The sequence below is a fragment of the Chiloscyllium plagiosum genome, chromosome 20 (genome assembly GCF_004010195.1).
Source record: "Chiloscyllium plagiosum isolate BGI_BamShark_2017 chromosome 20, ASM401019v2, whole genome shotgun sequence".
In the NCBI taxonomy this organism is placed as follows: Eukaryota; Metazoa; Chordata; class Chondrichthyes; order Orectolobiformes; family Hemiscylliidae; genus Chiloscyllium; species Chiloscyllium plagiosum.
This window is the reverse complement of record NC_057729.1, coordinates 36,045,426-36,064,141: the sequence shown is the minus strand read 5'-3', so window position 1 is coordinate 36,064,141 and position 18,716 is coordinate 36,045,426. Positions and strand designations below refer to the sequence as shown.

The window sequence follows — 18,716 nt, the reverse complement described above, 5'->3', positions numbered from 1 at the left end:
GGAGCAGGCCCTTTGGCCCTGCAAGCCTGAGCTGATCCAAATCTACTGTATAAACCTGTCATCCAATTCCTAAGCATCTGCATTCCTCTGCTCCCCACCTACTCATGCATCTCTCCATACGCATCTTAAATGAATCTACCATGCCTGCCTCTACTACCTCTGCTGGCAACGCATTCTAGGAACCTACCACCCTCTGTGGAAAGTGCTTGCCGCATGTACCCCCCTTAAACATTTTTCCTCTCACTTTGAACGCGTGACCTCTCGTTATTGAATCCTTCACTCTCGGAAAAAGATCATTTCTATCTACCCTGTCTAAACCCTTCATGATTTTGTAAACCTCAATCAAGTCCCCCCTCAATCTCCTTTTTCCTAATGAAAACAATCCTAACCTACTCAACCTTTCTTCATAGTTAGCACCTTCCATATCAAGCAACATCCTCGTAAAACTCCTCTGCACCCTCTCCAAAGTGTCCACATTCTTTTGGTAATGTGGCAACCAGAACTGTACACAGTATTCTAAATATGGCCGAACCAATGTCTTGTACAATTTTAACATGACCTGCCAGCTCTTGTACTCAATACCCCGTCCGATGAAGGCAAGCATACCATATGCCTTCGTAACCACTATATCCATATGTGCAGCAAGCTTCATGGTGCAACGGACCTGAACTCCCAGATCTCTCTGCTCATCAACTTTTCCCAAGCCTCATGAGCTTAACTTCTTGGCAGCTGGCCTCTGAGCTACATTAACCTGCACCCAGAAATTCACAAAACACCAACTAATCGTAACACTTGCCTGACTATTATTTACTGAAAATTGGGACCAAAAAATAAGTTACATCAATAAAATCAGAACATTGATGGAAACACATAGCATGTCAATCAGGATCTATAAAGAAAACAGACAACTTGACTCATTCCAAAAATAAATGTCCAACCTGAAGCGTGATTACCTGTCTCTCCAATAGTGTTGACTGACTTGTTGTACATTTAAAGCACATTGTGTTTTTTTTCAGATATCCAACATCTGATGTATTCTGTTCTTACTTGTAGTTTACAGGAGCTCAAACATGAATGCAATTTATGTCTGTAATCGACATATTTGTACTCAACTAGTTGTTCATTCATAAAGATTCAACATTTTTATGAAATAAGCATAAAATTCTGAGATCCACGTTAACATTAGTTGCCTGCAGTCAGAGAATAGACTATTAAACTTTCTAAAATATTTGTCAGTATTTAAGAGATCTACTGCAAAAGCAACTTAGATAAGTAAATCAGGTGTAAAATTATACAAGTTAACAAAACAGTTGGCATTTTTTTTAACTGAAAACATGGCTTAAGTACTAACCTATTTTCAATCTATTTGTACCTTCTGATTGTACCATTGTGTCCTATGCAAAGTTCTTGATACAGTTTCAATTGTGTACATTTCTAACAATAAAAAGACATAATATTTATTCCCATCTCAACATTTTTTCCAAACTCTAATGCATCATTTCAAGCATATCCATTTTTTAAAAAGAACATTTCTAATTATTCAATATTTTAAGACTAGCTACGCCTATAATACATATCAACCAAACATTTCCAGCTTCAATTTCTGATCTGCCATTTCAACCAGAGACGTGGGAAAAGAGCTAAAGTTGGCAACAATGTCTGTGTTAAAGAGGAGGAAATGATGAGGATATACTGTTCTGACCTGATTGCTATATTGCAAGCCCTGCTGAAATTACACATATTAACATTAGATAAAGTTGTGGTACACACTCTACCTTCTACATCTTCCCAAACATACAACAGGTTTGCACACCCATGGGCTAGGTTGGTATTCATAAATAGCTATTCAAATTACGTTTTAGTGAGTTCTCAGGGCCCAAAAGGATACTCAGCTGAAAAGTAAGTGGCATGCAAACTGATGAGAAAAGGAGGAAGAACAAAATCTTTCCAGAATCAGAAAATCTTTCTATACAACTTCACACAATTACTAAATATCTCAGATGATTTAACCAAATATTGAAGCATTGTGTTTTTGTGCCTGTCACAGTATAGCAGTCTGCCTATTGTGAATATGTCTGGTTTATGTACATCACATGTCATGTTTTACAACACTAATGTCCCACAAAATTATGGCATAGTATTGCTTCAATTTTGTTTTACAGTAAAACCATCTTATTAAAACCAATAGGAAGAAAAGTTTTCTGAATTTACATTTTTGTTATCATTGCTGTCACTTAGATTACTGCAGAGCTATGCTGTTGAGTTTGAATGTATTTGGTATAATAACAAGAATTTTATGTCCATGCATAATGTACAGACAATTTCAGAATATTCTAAACATAAATTTCTCCAAGTGATAATGGTCAAAGTAAATATGTAAATAGCATTAGCAAATATTAGTTATTAGTAATGAGAAATTTCTGAATGTAACCTTAGAAATCAAAGATTCTTTGGCTGTTATCAGTCTAAAGAAAGACAAATGTTCATTTTGAAACAGTGCATGCTAATGATGTTGTTGTGATAATAATAGCACTGGTGGGTGGAATCTGCTGGGTATGATTTGATGCAAATATGCACAGATTACAACATCGGTCAAAACTCTAATTTGTAAACATCTCAAGTTATCTTATTGGATAACTTCTTTAACATGAAACTGCTTTCAGCAAATCTTTGGTGAAAGTATAATTTGAGCAAAATACAATATTAACCAGGTGTCCAGATAACCCAATTGGTGAATTGGGATAAAGAATTTTTCTTCAACATCTAGGCTGTAATCCAGAGTGGATCACTTTACTTTTTTTTTGAAAACACCTAATTTTTTGCAATTGATTTGAAATCATGTGCTTTCAACAAGAAATGGCAGGTCCACAACACAGGATTGCTTCTCAGACAGTGAAGATCAGAAGTTACCTTACTCATCTGTAAAACAGTAATGCTCTCAGTGTGTCTGTTACTGACTGATTTCAACCCAGAAGCAGGTGGGATGAGCAATGTCATATTTAATCTCAGCATCCTCAGGGCAAAGTTGGTGACGTGGAAGGGAAGGGGGTTGGTGGTTGGAATCACAATCAAAAACCTTTTGGAAATGTGCATGCTGTGAATAGTCAATGCAACAGAAAGAATAAAGCCAACTACAATAACACATAACAATATGAAATTTGATCCCTCGACCCTCACATGTGCTACTGCCTTTGGAGGGATATTAAAAACAAAGAAAAGAATATGTATTCTTTTTCTTTTTAGAAAACCTGCTTGATGTATGCCATAAGGTTGACACAAGCTTGACAAATTCGTTTATAAAGCCGTATGAAATGGAAAAGCTATTGCTTATTCATGTATTTGAACAGGCGAAACACACTCACCTTGCAAATAGGACACAGACCACCTTCAAATAGTGGATGGAAAGTGCTGACTCTTATGCTTCCACAGGCAAGACAGAATTCTAATATTAAAAAAAAGTCATGTATTAAAATAAGTCATCAACTATACTACAGTAACTACTCACATCTAAAGTTTAACAATGATGTCGGGATGCAATGTTGCACTAGGATGGACAAAGTCATAAATCACTTCACCTGGCGAAGGAGCAGCACTTTGACTAAAGTTTAACAAGGATCCTTTATATTTTATACAAATCAACAGCTGGCACTGTCTCCAAGGTAACTTCATCATCCTGTTGATGTCAATATTCCATCAGAAGTTGGGAATTCATTTTTAATTTTTCCGCAGTTGAGAAGCTGATGAGATTAGCATAATTGCCGATTTCAGTCTCACCTAATTTGACTTTCCACTGAAGGTTAAAATCACAAGTTGGTTTAACCTTCAATTCTACTTTGATGCAAGACACTCTGCAAAAACACACTTCAGTCACTAGGCATTTGTGAATGGGCTTATTACAACTGAATCCAATGATGACATTCCAATGACAGCTATATGTCAGTCAGATAAACAGGATGTAGAATTCCATAACTGAAATATGCTGATCTCACCAATAGATAACAATGTAAATCCAGTGAACTGAAAAATTGGTTTTTAAAGTGTTAAATCTAATCTCCACTCAAGTATAAAACAAGCTATGTGAATGTATTTTCTTTGCCTGAAACTGGAAATTTAGATGCCAGTTATCAAATCTAGAGTCACTTTGTGCTGTCCATGCAGCACCTTCGGTCCTGGGGAAATGTTTCGTTTTACTCTATCAGTTGTGTATGATAGAAATGACAAATAAAAGCGACTCTACTCTCTCTACTCTACGCTACTTACTCTGACCATAAATTACTTTTTGATTTTCTGGGTTGGAAAAAGGCAAAAACCTATTGTCTTTCTATTGAGAAAAAGCTATTTAATATGGATATATCAGAATTTTATTTGCTTTCTCCTGTTAAACTGCATCCTCTCTCAAGTATACGAATAGGTTTTACAAGCTATTATCCCTTCCATTCAACAGAAAAACATTAAAATGTTAATAAAAAACTTTCTTTAAGGGAAGACCAAACACTGAACTCTGTGGCAGTCAGAATTGGCAAATGGCGGTAAGAAAGTCTATTGTCATTTTGTACAAATTTAATTTAGTTTTTAGCTTGTAGCTAGGATTAAAATGAAATCTACATTTAAGTCATGCAGTTGCCAGCCTTAAAGCAGATTTATTTCAATAATTTCAGTGAAAGAGCAGCTTAATTAAGAACAAGCTGAAAATCAATGGTCTGTGATAGTGCAAAATTCAGAACATTCATTACTGTTCATAGATTGAAAGATTCAATAAGGACAAACTGTTACACACAAGGGGTCAGCAACAACTCCGTCTGGAATAAACTATTAAAGGACAAGAACAAACTTTTGCAGGAATTGAAAGCAACCAGCCATGTCTGGAGAAAGAAGGAGTCAAAGCTACATGAATGTAGAGCTACAGTTTTGACACCTGTTTGATAACTTGCTGTTTTGTACCATAAGGGGAATAGGTTTCCCTGCAGAAGAATTTAACGAGTTAATCACAGGAAAGTTGTGTCTTCAAACAGTAAATGCTAATGTAATAAGGAACAGAAAAAGCTATTTCTGATAAGGCAGCAAGCTGCAGACTTGCAATATTTTGGATTAAAAAATCTAAAAGATCATCAATATGTTATCCCATAGATCTGAAGGACAGAAAAATTGTAGAAGAAAGCAACTCGAGAACTCTCTCTGAGCAGAACTGTGAAGAACATTACTGCACAAGGATCAAACCTTGAACATCAGAGACAGACATTGTTGGTTGGAATCGCAGCTAAAATTCCTCCATTATTCGGGTAATAGCCAAGTTGAGATGTGGGGCTTAACTTGCTTACTTAAGGGGTCTTATTTTGCCTGTTACAAGCAATAAAATTTAATCATTGTTTCAGTACTTGAGATTTCTTAACAAGTAGTAGTGTTTTACCCAAAACAGCTCATTTAGAGAGTTAACAAGGCCTTTTGTGTTTAGGAGGAGGTGAAGGTCTTAATGTCGCTAGATTATTAATTCAGAGTAGAGAGTGTAATGCTGGAAAAGCACAGCAGGTCAGACAGCATCTTAGGAACAGAACTGACTTTTCAGGCATAAGTCCTTCATCAGGAATTGCGAAATACAATTCGATTCACCTGCTCCTCGGATGCTGCCTGATCTGCTGTGCTTTTCCAACATCACACTCCCGACTCCTATTAATCCAGAAACTCAGCTAATTTTCTTGGAACTCAGTTTGAATCGAATCTGAATAGATGGTAGAATCTGAATTCAATAAAAACACTGGAATTAAGAATCTACTGCTGATCATGAAACCATAATCAATTGTTGGAAAATCCCATCTGGCTCACAACTGTTGTTCAAGGGAGGAAATCTGCCATCTTCACCTGGTCTGGCCTACATATGACCAGACCAACAGCAATGTGGTTGACGCTCACCTGCCATCTGAAATGGCCTAGCAAGTCACTCAGTTGTATCAATCGATATGAAGTCTCAACAAAGAAACGAAACTGGCAAACTACTTGGCAGCGACCTAGGCATCAGAAATGGAAAAAATGCAAACAACCCTGTTGACCCTGTAAAGTTGTCCTTACTAACATCTGGGGGCTAATGCCAAAATTGGGAGGAGTGTCTCACAAACTATTCAAGTAACATCCTGATGTAGTCTACTCACAGAATCATACCTCACAGATGATGTCCCTGACACCACTGTTACCATCCATGGATACATATGGTTCCACCAACTAGACAAATTCAGCAGAGGTGGCAGCACAGTGGTGTACAGTTGGGAAGGATCTGCCCGGGGAGTCCTCAAAATGGATTCTGGACCCCATGAAGTCTCATGGCTTCAGGTTAAACATGGGCAAAGAAAATTCCTGCTGAATACCACATATTGTACTCTGTCCGCTGATAAATCAGCACTCCTCTATGTTGAGCAACATTGGAGGAAGTACTGGGGATGGCAATGGCGTAAAATGTACTGAGTGGGGGAATTCAATGTCCACCATCAAGAGTGGCCCAGCAGCAGCACTACTGATAAAACTGGTCAAGTCCTAAAGGACATTAAGTGCTTGGCTGGTCTGCAGCAGGTGGTGAGGGAACCAACAAGGGAAAGACATACTTGACCTCACCCTTACCAATTTGCCTGCTGAAGACGCATTTCTCCATGACAGCATCAGTAAGAGTGACCACCACACAATCCTTGTGGAAACAGAGTCCTGCCTTCACATTGAGAATACCCTCCAATATGTTGCGTGGCACTGAGACAGATTTTGAACAGATCTAGTTACTCAAGACTGGGCATCCATGTAGAACTGTGTGCCATCAACAGCATCAGAATTGTACTCCAGCACAATCTGCAACCTCATGGCCCAGCATACCCTCAACTCATCCATTATTACCAAGATAGGGGTTCAACCCTGAATCAATGGAAAGTGCAGAGGGCATACCAGGAGTAGCACCAGCCACACCTAAAAATGAGGTGTCAACCTGATGAAGCTACAAAAAAAGGACTACTGGTACGCCAAACAGCAAGAGAAACAGAGCAAAGCGAGCCCACAATCTAAGATCTGCAGTCGTGTAACGTCCAGTTGTGAATGGTGACGGACAATTAAACAATTCCTTGGAGGAGGTGGCTCCACAATATCCCCATCCTCAATGATGGAAGAGCCCAGCACATCAGTGTAAAAAATAAGACTGAAGCAATCTTCAACCAGAAGTGCCAATTGGATGATCCATCTCGGTCTCCTCCAGTGGCATTACAGAACCAGTCTTCAGCCAATTCTATTCACTCCACATGATCTCAAAAAATAGTTGGAAATGCAAAGGCTGACAACATTTCTGCATTAATACTGAAGACTTGTGCTCTAGAAATTGCTACTTCCCTAGTCATACTCTTCCACTAAAATTTCAACACTGGAATCTATCCAACAATGTGGAAAATTTCCCAAGTATGTCCTGAACACAAATATCCAACCAGACTAATTACAGCCCCATCAGTCTATTCTTGATTATCAGTACAGTGATGGAAAATGTCTTCAACAGAGCGATCAATAGCACCTGCTCAGCAATAACCTGCTCAGTGATGCCCAGTTTGGGTTCAGCCAGGGCCACTCAACTCCTAACTTTATTACAGACTTGGTTCAAAAACAGACAAAAGAGCTGAATTCCAGAGGTGAGATGAAACCGACGGCCCTCGACATCAAGGCTGCTTTCGAATGATGGCGGCATTAAGGGGTCCGAGCAAAACTGGAATCAATGGATATTGGGAGCAAACTCTCCAGGGTGGTTGAAGTTATACTTGGTACATAGGAAGATGGTTGTGTTTGTTCAAGGTCAGTTATCTCAGTTCCAGGACATACCTGCAGGAGCTCATCATGGTGTTTTTTTTGTTTATTTAACTTATTTTTCTATTCAACCTGTTCAGAGAGTTATTACACACTTCTGGAGCAAGTGGGACTTGAACCAGAAGTAGTGATGCTCGCTCATGATTTCACAATGTTCAGCACCAGTTGTGACTCCTCAGTTACTGAAGCAGTCCATGTTCAAATGTAACAAGATCTGGTCAATATCCAGGCTTGAGCTGACAAGGGGCAGGTAACGTTCGTGCCACACAAATGTCAGATAACGACCATCTCCAATAAGAGACAATTTATGTACTGTCTATTAACATTCAATGGTGTTACTATGACTAATTCTCCCTCTATCAATACCATGGGGGTTGCCATGAACCAGAAACTCAGTGGACTCACCACATAAATACAATGGCTATAAAAGCATGTCACAGGCTAGGAATACTGCAGCGAGTAACTTACCTCCTGACTCCCCAAAGCCTGTTCGCCATCTACAAGACACAAGTATGAAGGAATACTCTACACTTGCCTAGATGGGTGCAGCTCCAATAACACTTGTCATCATCCAGAACAAACCAACCTACTTGATCAGCACTGCATCCACAAATAACCACTCCTTCCTCCACCTCCAACACTCAGTTGCAGCAGTGTGCACTATCTACAAGACCCCCAGAAAGTCTTGGCAGAAAGTCACCAAAGATCCCGAGACAGCAGTTTCCAAACCCATGGCCACTGTATCACCATTCCTTCACTGTTAGTGGATCAAATTCCTGGAATTCCCTCCCTGAGGGCATTGTGGAGCAACCTACAGTATGTGGACTGCAGTGGTTCAAGAAGGCAGCTCATCACCACCTTCTCTGAACAGGTTGATTTAAATTACCTGTAAATTCATCTAACAAGCTCTGTTTGACCTATAACTGAGAGTGTGCAGTTATTGGGTAAAAAAAAAGTCTAAATTTCTATTTTGTACAAGTCAAATTTAGCTAGTAATCAGCACCAGAAAGGTCAAACTACTGTTTACATTCTGTAGTTGCCAGATGAAAGTAGGACTTCCTTCAAGGGTTCCAGTGAAAGAGCAACTTAATTAAGAGTCGGCTGAAAGTGGATCCTCGTCAAATGAGGCACATAGGTCTCTGGTGTTAGACGCACATAAAACTAATCAAATTAGTGTGGCTAAGCACATGAGTGTGACTTACAATGGAGTGTCAGAATGTGATTCTGCGAGTCAGAACTTTTACTTTATGTTTACCAACCTCCAGGAACTGATTCTCACTCTGCTACAAGAAAAGAAACTGATTGATTGCTAAGTGCCTGCAAAGTGATTAAAGTTTATTTTATTCCTAAGTTCCAAAAATGCATAGGAAGTGGTGGTAAGGCTAATAAATATATAAAAACATAACTAATTACACAGCTGAATACATAAGTAAGCAGTTCCTTAAATCACATTGAAGATGGTGATTTGTCACAGTTGCAGCATGTGGGAGTTACTAGATACAAGTTTGAATGAGAACAAACACGTCTACAACAAGTGTTTGAAGTTCAAGTAGCTTTGACTCAGTCTTAATGAGCTGAAGACTGAACAGCAGCCAATGCGATGCACCAGAGGGAGAATACTTACCTGGGCTTTTTATACCAGAAGGTAGTCATATGTCTTAGGGTTAGACCATCTAATTTGGTCAGTATTCAAGGACAAGAGAGTGTGACTGATGAGTGAGGCAATTTCAGGGAACCCAAAGTTCACACTTTGCAATTATCTAACAGGTTTGAGGTTATTCTAACATGTCTGGCTGAGAGGAAAGGCTGCAGGGGATGTGAGCTAACTAGCTAAGACACCGTGGTACAGGAAACTACTGAGAAGAGGGAAATAAGACGGTATGCAGTGATACAAGGGGATAATATAGTAAGAAGGATTGACTTTCTCCTCTTCAGCAATGAACAGCTGTGTTGCTTGGCTGATGCTAGGGTTTGGGGCATCTGCTCAGGGCTGAACATGAACCTAAGGTGGGAGAAGGAGAGCCCACTGTTGAGGTCCATATAGGCACCAATGGCCTAGGCAATGCAAAGAAGGAAATTTTGCATAGCTAGTATGAGAACTGAGGTATCAAATTAAAAGTCATTTTATGGTCATAATTTCTGCATTATTATCTAAACCATGTGCAAATTGGAATAGCGCAAATCAAAGTAAAATAATAATAGTGGCTTGAAGACTGGTGTGGGAGAGGCGGGTTCAGGTTCATGGGACACTGGCACCAGTACTGGGTATAGCGGGCTCTGCACAGTCAGACAGACTCCAACTTCAACATGCTTGGATTGAAGTCTTGCCAACCCAGAATTAGGAAAGTACAGAAGACTTTAAATTGAATACAGGGTATAAGAGATCCAATTAGAGTTGATGTGGTATGTCAATAGAGTCAAGGCCAAAGGTAAAGGTATCAATACAGGAAATTATAAACACACTGCAGCAGGAAGGGTTAGAAAATAGGAACTTGAGTCAACCAATCGATTAGGCTAAAATTTACAAAGAAGGTGAAATGATAAAACTGAAGACTCTATACCTGAATGCACATCACATTCAAAACAAAGTGAATGAGCTGAGAATGCAAATAGAAATGAGTAAGGACAATCTAGCTGCTATTACAAAGACATGGCTACAGGATGAATCTTGAAGGTATAGAACATTTAAGAATCACAGGATATTAGAAAAAGGTGGAGTAGTGGATCTGTTAGTTCATGATATTAGCACGATAGAAAAAGAAGACCTAAGTTTAAGATACCAAGGTATAGAAAGAGTTTGGTTAGAATTAGAATGATAAAAGGTAAGGAGTCACTTGTGGGAGTCGGGTAACCACATATTAGGGTCCAGCACAAAAGAAGAAATACCAAGAGCTTGTCAGAAAGGCACAGAAATAATCATGGGAGACTTTAACAAATTCACAGGGAAAGGTCAGACTGGCAAAAATAACCTGAATGAGAAGTTCAGGTTATTTTCAGGATAACCTCTTAGAACAGCACATATAGGTGCCAACCAGAAAAACAAGCTATACTCGTAGTATCATGCAATAATTTAGGATTAATTTATGATTTCATAATGAAAGTGCCCTGAAATAGACATGACCAAAATGTGAATGAATATTATTTTCAGTTTCATGGAGAGAGGAGTGAGTCTGAGACTATTTCTAAAATTGAATCAAGGGCAGTTATGAGGGTATCGAAGCAGAACTGACTAAAGAGAATTGGCAAACTTGGTCAAAGGATAGGTCACTGGAAGTATAATTTCATACATTTAGGGAGATATTTCAACAATAAAGAAAAGTTCCAATGGATGGACCCATTATATGTGGCAATTTGCAAGTCTTCATTATACAGGAAATAAGTAATATACTAGAAGCACTGATAAATCAAGAAGCAGAAGGGATGGGAGAGGAACTCCGGAAAAACACAAATACTGGAGAAGTAGTACTGAATAAATTATTGGAACTGTAGCCTGACAAATGCCCAAGTGCTGATTGACATCATACTAAGAATTTAGAAGTAGTGACAGTGAGACAATTGATATATTTTAATTTTTCAAAATTCCCTTGATGCAGGGAAGATACCGTCACATTGGAGTGAATGTAGCTTCTTTATTCAAAAAGAGAGGAAGACAGAAAGCAGGAAACTACAGACGTTAGTGTATAATCTATCACAAGAAGTTTATTTAATAAGTTATTGCAGGACACTTAGAGAAATTCAAGATATCAGGCAGAGTTTGACCAATATACTGGAGTTATATTACAAGTTAAAACATGTTGTGGATAAAAGGGAACCAGTCGATGCCCTGTATTTATATTTTTGGAAGGCATTTGACAAGGTGCCTCATTGAGGAAAGTAAAAGCACATGTTGTCAGAGATAGCACATTGGCATGGACAGAAATTAACTGTTTAGCAGGTAATACAGAATAGATATGAATGGGTATTTTTCAGTAAGATATCATGAGTGGTGTGTCATAGAGATTGGTGCTGAAATCTCAATTGTCCAAAATTTATCTAAATGACATGGATGAAGGGATGGAAGATATATTTGCCAAATTTGCTGACAACATAAATTTACGTAGGAAAGATGAAAAAGACAGAGGGGGGTTACAAAAAGTTATTGATACTTTAAATGCATGGACAAAGATGTAGCAAATGAGCTGTAATGTAGGAAAATTTCAAGTTGTCCACTTTGGTAGGAAAAATAAAAAAGCATATAGAATCATAGAGATGTATAGCATGGAAACAGACCACTCGATCCAACTCACCCATGCTGACCAGATATCGCAACCAATCTAGTCCCACCTGCTAGCACCTGGCCCACATCCCTCCAAACCCTTCCTATTCATATACTATCCAGGTGCCTTTTAAATGTTGCAATTGCACTATCCTCCACCACTTCCTCTGGCAGCTCATTCCATACACGTATCACCCTCTGCATGAAAAAGTTGCCTCTTAGGTTTCTTTTATATCTTTCCCCTCTCACGCTAAACCTATATTCTTTAGTTCTGGACTCCCCCATCCCAGGGAAAAGACTTTGTCTATTTATCCTATCCATGCCCCTCATGATTTTATAAACCTCTATAAGGTCATCCCTCAGCCTCCGACGCTCCAGGGAAAATAGCCCCAGCCTGTTCAGCATCTCTCTATAGCTCAAATCCTCCAACCCTGGCAACATCCTTGTAAATCTTTTCTGAACCCTTTCAAGTTTCACAACATTCTTCCAATAAGAAGGATACCAGAATTGCATGCAATATGCCAACAGTGGCCTAACCAATGTCAGGTACAGGTACAGCAGCTACATGACCTCTCAACTCCTGTACTCAATACTCTGACTAATAAAGGAAAGCATACTAAATGCCTTCTTCACTATCCTATCTACCTGCGACTCCATTTTCAAAAAGCTATGAACCTGCACTCCAAGGTCTCTTTGTTCAGCAACTCCGGAGGACCTTACCATTAAGTGTACAAGTCCTGCTAAGATTTGCTTTCCCAAAATGCACCACCATGCATTTATCTAAATTAAACTCCATCTGCCACTCCTCAGTCCATTGGCCCATCTGATCAAGATCCCATTGTAATCTGAGGTAACCCTCTTCACTGTCCACTACACCTCCAATTTTGGTGTCATCTGCAAACATAATAACTATACCTCTTATGCTCACATCTAAATCATTTATATAAATGATGAAAAGTAGTGAACCCAGCACCTATCCTTGTGGCACTCCACTGGTCACAGGCCTCCAGTCTGAAAAACAGCCCTGCCACCACCACTCTCTGTCTTCTACCTTTGAGCCAGCTCTGTATCCAAATGGCTAGTTCTCCCTGTATTGCGTGAGATCTAACCTTGCTAACCAGTCTCCCATGGGGAACCTTGTCAAACACCTTACTGAAGTCCACATAGATCATGTCCACCACTCTGCCCTTATCAATCCTCTTTGTTACTTCAACCGAGTTTTTGAGACATGATTTCCCACGCACAAAGCCATGTTGATTATCCCTAATCAGTCCTTGCTTTTCCAAATACATGTACATCCTGTCTTTCAGGATTCCCTCCATGGTTGGAGATTGCAGAGGTCTGAAATGCACATGGATCCAGGCCTCCTTGTGTATGAATTGCAAAAGTTTAGTATTCAGATGCAGCAAATAATAGGAAAGCTAATAAAACCTATTTTGTCATGAGGGGAAATTAATACAAAAGTAGTGAGATTATGCTTCAGTTAAACAGGGTAATGGTGAAACTCCGATTCTGTAAACAGTGGGTTTGGGAGCGAATGTGCCTGAGACAGATCACAAACTATTGAAAAAAACAATGCAAAACCATAAGGATCAAACTACCACAAATGACAGTTTGTCTGATATTGGACAGATCAGTTCTGATGGCCAATATGAGGCCACTGGTCTCAAAGGACAACTGCCAAAAGTGGGTGCAAAAGTCAAATATTTACTAGAAGGGCTAGTCAATGGGTAAATACAATGGTAAGTATGTCCTGCTGAAGGGTATTTGCCCAAAACATCGATTTTCCTGCTCCTCGGATGCTGCCTGACCTGCTGTGCTTTTCCAGCACCACTCTAATCTTGACTCTGATCTCCAGCATCTGCAGTACTCACTTTTGCCACGATGGTAAGTATGGCAAGGAAGGCCATTGGAAAACGTAAAAGCTAAATGCACGTACAGGATGAGTAGCAGGAGATAGGTCTACGGACTGGAAACACAAAGTACAAAGACAGATAGTAGGAAAATGCAGTGTGAGCTGGAACAGATGCAAGCATGATGGGTGGAATGTTTCTGCATCATGACATTTCTTTGATTCTGTAAATAGTGGGTCTGGGAGTGATCTCTTGAGACAGATCATGAGCCATTGAAAGAAATGCAATGTATCAGATTTGGAAGTCAAACAGTAACAGTCGAGTCAGAAATAGAAGGCAAAACTTGACAAAATGTAGTTTAACAAGGACAAGCAATATAGGGTAGGAACAGAAGTACAATTTGGAGGAGTGTGAGGTTGTAGGGGAGAAAGAGATTATGTTGGACATGTTGGGGTGTCTATTAGAGCAAACAGCAGGTCAAAAGGTACTCCCCTACCTTGTTCCAGCCCCATAAGGCTTTACTGGGCAGTGTGGACACTTGGTGTTGGCTTCTCCGCTGTCGGGGAGAATTCAGTAGTGGTGGGATGAAACCCTTAAGTGTTCATTAATTGGCCCCTTAACAGGAGTATGACAGTCCATGTCCAATTTTAACCCCACTCCCATCTGCCATCCATGTCATAAAATTCAGGCCATAGTGATAGCCTTTAGTATGTTGTCTGAGAGTCTCACAGCCTCTCATTCTCTTCTATGATACTTTTATGGCCTCTGCTAACTTTGGTGATTTTTCTTCATGGCCTCTTTTAATTTGATTAAAATATTTCTGTAGCCTATTTTCATTCCAGTGACACTGCCAAAATCTCCTTCAACTTCTGTGATACTCTCTGTTATATATGTCTGTTAGATATGGCTGTGATACAGCCTGTTACATATGTCCAAAGTCAACATTACTCTCTTTGTAACAATCATGCAGCCAATGCTATATCCACAAATATTTCCATAGTCTCTTTTATTAATTCTGGGATATTTCCATCTAGCATGTTCTTTCTTCTGTTACACTTTCACAGACTCTCTGTGCTATTTGTGTTTCTACTATTTCGAATGTGATACCTCTGTAAACCTTTAGTCCTTCTATAATGCTCATTATTTTCTGTTATTCTTTCAGTGAACTGCTCAAGCCCCTGTTATTCTCTTGATTGAAACTAAACCAGTAAAACCAATGATGTTAGCTTAAAATCAGTTTATTCAGATATGCCCTGTGTCACAGTGGTCATTCATGGTTCATTGAATACATAGAAAGTAACCACAGACTTTTGGAAAGCACGTCAAACTTTAGCTTTAAAAATACAGATTAATCTGAAAAAAACAAATGTACATATATTTTATTATACATTTCTTGAGAAGTGTCTTACAATTATACATTTTGTTGCAAGAGTAGATATCGTATTGTTCTAACTCTTGCTCTCAAAATATATTACAAATTACTCTTAGGTTATCGGTGCAGACTGACTGTGAAACAGCCTCTCATCAAATAATGACATATGCATTTTAAAAAAGCTGATCTGTCAGTTCTGCTCTCATCTAATCCTACCATTACAATTGAACTAGCATTCTAATCCAAACAGCATTCAGTATTTCAAACTCTGGATTACAGCAGTGCTCTCAAATGTTAGAACAAGGCCGTAATTTATAACACATACATAAGCAGCAATCTTTTCTGAGATAAGAGGAAATTCTGACACAAAGCCCTGCATATAAATAATGTCTTGGTTGTTACGTAGGGGAAATTTGAATGCAACACTGCTTGAGACAACCTTCTGATTTATCAGAAAATGACACCTTTTTGCAAAATAGAGACAAAAAAACACCTTTACCCTGTAAACTTGATTTGAATTTAATTTGATTTTTGTTTTCATTCTACAGGAAATTCTCAATAAAAGCAATATTGTGGATCATGCAGTAGAAAGGTAATGAAATTCACCAGCTGACTGCAATATACAGCTGACATGTAGATTTTAAATCCCAGTGGGAATGTGATTTCATTCATCAGTCTTTTCTAAAGCCAACAAAAGAAATTTCAAGATATATTCAAATAGGAACACAATGTTGTGCAGATAACTTGCAGATATGAGGACTACTTATTTAATTAGGATAATGTGTGACTAAAATATCATGCAATGTTTAGATTATTTACAGTGTGGAGACAGGCCCTTCGGCCCAACAAGTCCACACCGACCCACCGAAGCACAACCCACCCAGACACATTCCCCACTTCATCTAACACTGCGGGCAATTTAGCATGGCCAATTCACCTAACCTGCACATTTTTGGACTGTGGGAGGAAACCCACGCAGACACAGGGATAATGTACAAACTCAACACCTGAGATGGGAATTGAACCCGGGTTTCTGGCGCTGTGAGGCAGCAGTGCTAACCATTGTGCCGCACAATGGGTCTGCACTAGAATCATAGAACACCTGCAGTGCGCACAGAGGCCATTTGGTCCATCGAGTCTGCATTGATGACACTGAAGAGTATCCCACACACCCCTAACCTATCCCTACAGCTAATCCATCTAGCCTATGCATCCCTTGACACTACAGACAATTTAATAGGGCTATTCCACCTAAATTGCACATCTTTGGAATGTAGGAGGAAATCAATGCTGATATGGAGAGAACGTGAAAACTCCACACAGACATGATCTGAAGCTAAAATCAAACCGGGATCCCAGCACTGAAAAGCAGCAGTGCTAACCACTGAACCGTTGTGTACTGTATGTCAATCTTCAGAAAGCTCAGAGTCCAGATTCAATTCCTTGAAATGATTAAAGGCAACAGCCCTGATCAAGAAAACAGTCATTAATGATGATCCGAAATTCATGTGTTTAAATTCAACTTTGTAATAAAACATAGCATCAATACGAAGTATCTTGCAAAGCAATTGCATTACATTCTAAAGACTCCCCATCATGGAGTTCATGATCTCAGTTGTACAATCTACAAGATGCCAGGTGGCAGCAAAGTACTTCCTCACAGAAGGAAATGAGAGATTAATCAGTAAATCATTCTTGTGCATCTTGAGGAGAAGTATTAGAAGCTTTTATATGAACCTGAAGGGCCTTTTTAAAAAAGTAATTGTAAAATAAAAACTATTTGGAGACACAAAGGAATATTTAGCAAGTATGTGGCAAATTACTACACCTTCCAGGTTGTATATATAATAAATAAAGAATAAGTATTGAATTTATACACCTTCAGAGAAATACAATTAATGCAGAACTAACTCTTAATTATCTTTTCTTTACGTTTTCACCTATAATTTTAAAAATAATCTCCACATCAAACCTTAACATAAAATGCATGGAAATAAGTATTTTTTTCATAACTGATTTTTGAGATAGCAAAAATAATTTCTAAAGCACATTCTAAATAATTTACCAAGTTAGGCCAGAAATTCATTATCCGAAAACAAAAATATCCTTAATCTAAAAAATAGTCAAACCCGAAGAATATTTTCAGTTTTTGGAAACCCAGACAGTGAGTGGTTTTCAACAGTGCTTTTTGTAATGAAACAGTAGTACTGAGTGATTTAGAACTACAGCAAGGCCAGTTGTAAAGGACACATTCATTAATAGAAATGGATCGGGAGGGCAAAAAAAGGGACATGAGATAGCTTTGACAATTAGAATTAAGGAGAATCCAAAGGATTTTTACAAATACATTAAGGACAAAAGGGTAACTAGGGAGAGAATAGGGCCCCTCAAAGATTAGCAAGGCGACCTTTGTGTGGAGCCGCAGAAAATGGGAGAGATACTAAATGAGTATTTTGCATCAGTATTTACTGTGGAAAAGGATATGGAAGATAGAAGCAAATTACTGCGGATGCTGGAATCTGAAACTAAAAGAGAAAATGCTGGAAAATCTCAGCAGGTCTGGCAGCATCTGTAAGGAGAGAAAAGAGCTGACATTTCAAGTCTAATGGACCCTTTGTCAAAGCTTAGTACTGATAAAGCAGTTGTGGGAGGGGGCCCGGGTAGGCCTGGAACAAGAAATGTTCCACATACCCCATGAAAAGGCAGGCCTAGCTAGGACCCATGCGGGTACCCATTGCTACACCTTTGATTTGGAGAAAATGGGATGAGTTGATGGAGAAGTTGTTGGAGAGAGAACAAGTTCAGCCAGGCGGAGGAGAGTGGTGGTGGATGGAGATTGTTCGGGCCTCTTTTCAAGAAAGATGCGAAGAGCTTCCAAGCCATCTTGGTGTGGGATGGAGGTGTAAAGAGATTGCACATCCATGGTGAATAGAAGGTGGTTAGGGCCTGCGAATTGAAAGCTGTCAATGTGTCGCAGGGCATCAGAGGAATCCCGGATGTAGGTTGGGAGCAAGTGAACCAGAGGAGTAAGGATGAGGTCATATAGACTGGAGGGAAATAGATGGTGACATCTTGAAAAATGTCCATATTACAGAGGAGGAAGTGCTGGATGTCTTGAAATGCATAAAGGTGGATAAATCCCCAGGACCTGATCAGATATACCCTAGAACTCTGTGAGAAGCTAGAGAAATCTTGCTGAGATATTTGTATCATTGATAGTCACAGGTAAGGTGCCGGAAGACTGGAGGTTGGCTAACGTGGTGCCACTGTTTAACAAGGGCGGTAAGGACAAGCCAGGGAATGATAGACCGGCGAGCCTGACCTCGGTTGTGGGCAACTTGTTGGAGGGTAGCCTGAGGGACAGGATGTACATGTATTTGGAAAGGCAAGGACTGATTAGGGATAGTCAACATGACTTTGT

At 39.3% G+C, this 18,716-nt stretch overlaps 1 protein-coding gene across 11 annotated transcripts in view; it reads right to left on the bottom strand.

The window, feature by feature from the left end:
- Positions 1–18,716, bottom strand: part of dnmt3bb.1 (DNA (cytosine-5-)-methyltransferase 3 beta, duplicate b.1) — a 334,528-nt gene that overhangs the window by 97,526 nt on the left and 218,286 nt on the right. For all 11 annotated transcript variants that reach the window (XM_043710533.1, XM_043710530.1, XM_043710537.1 and 8 more), the window contains one exon: positions 3,363–3,442. In XM_043710533.1, the coding sequence (XP_043566468.1) occupies positions 3,363–3,442 (80 nt within the window). The remainder of the gene's footprint in view (positions 1–3,362; positions 3,443–18,716) is intronic.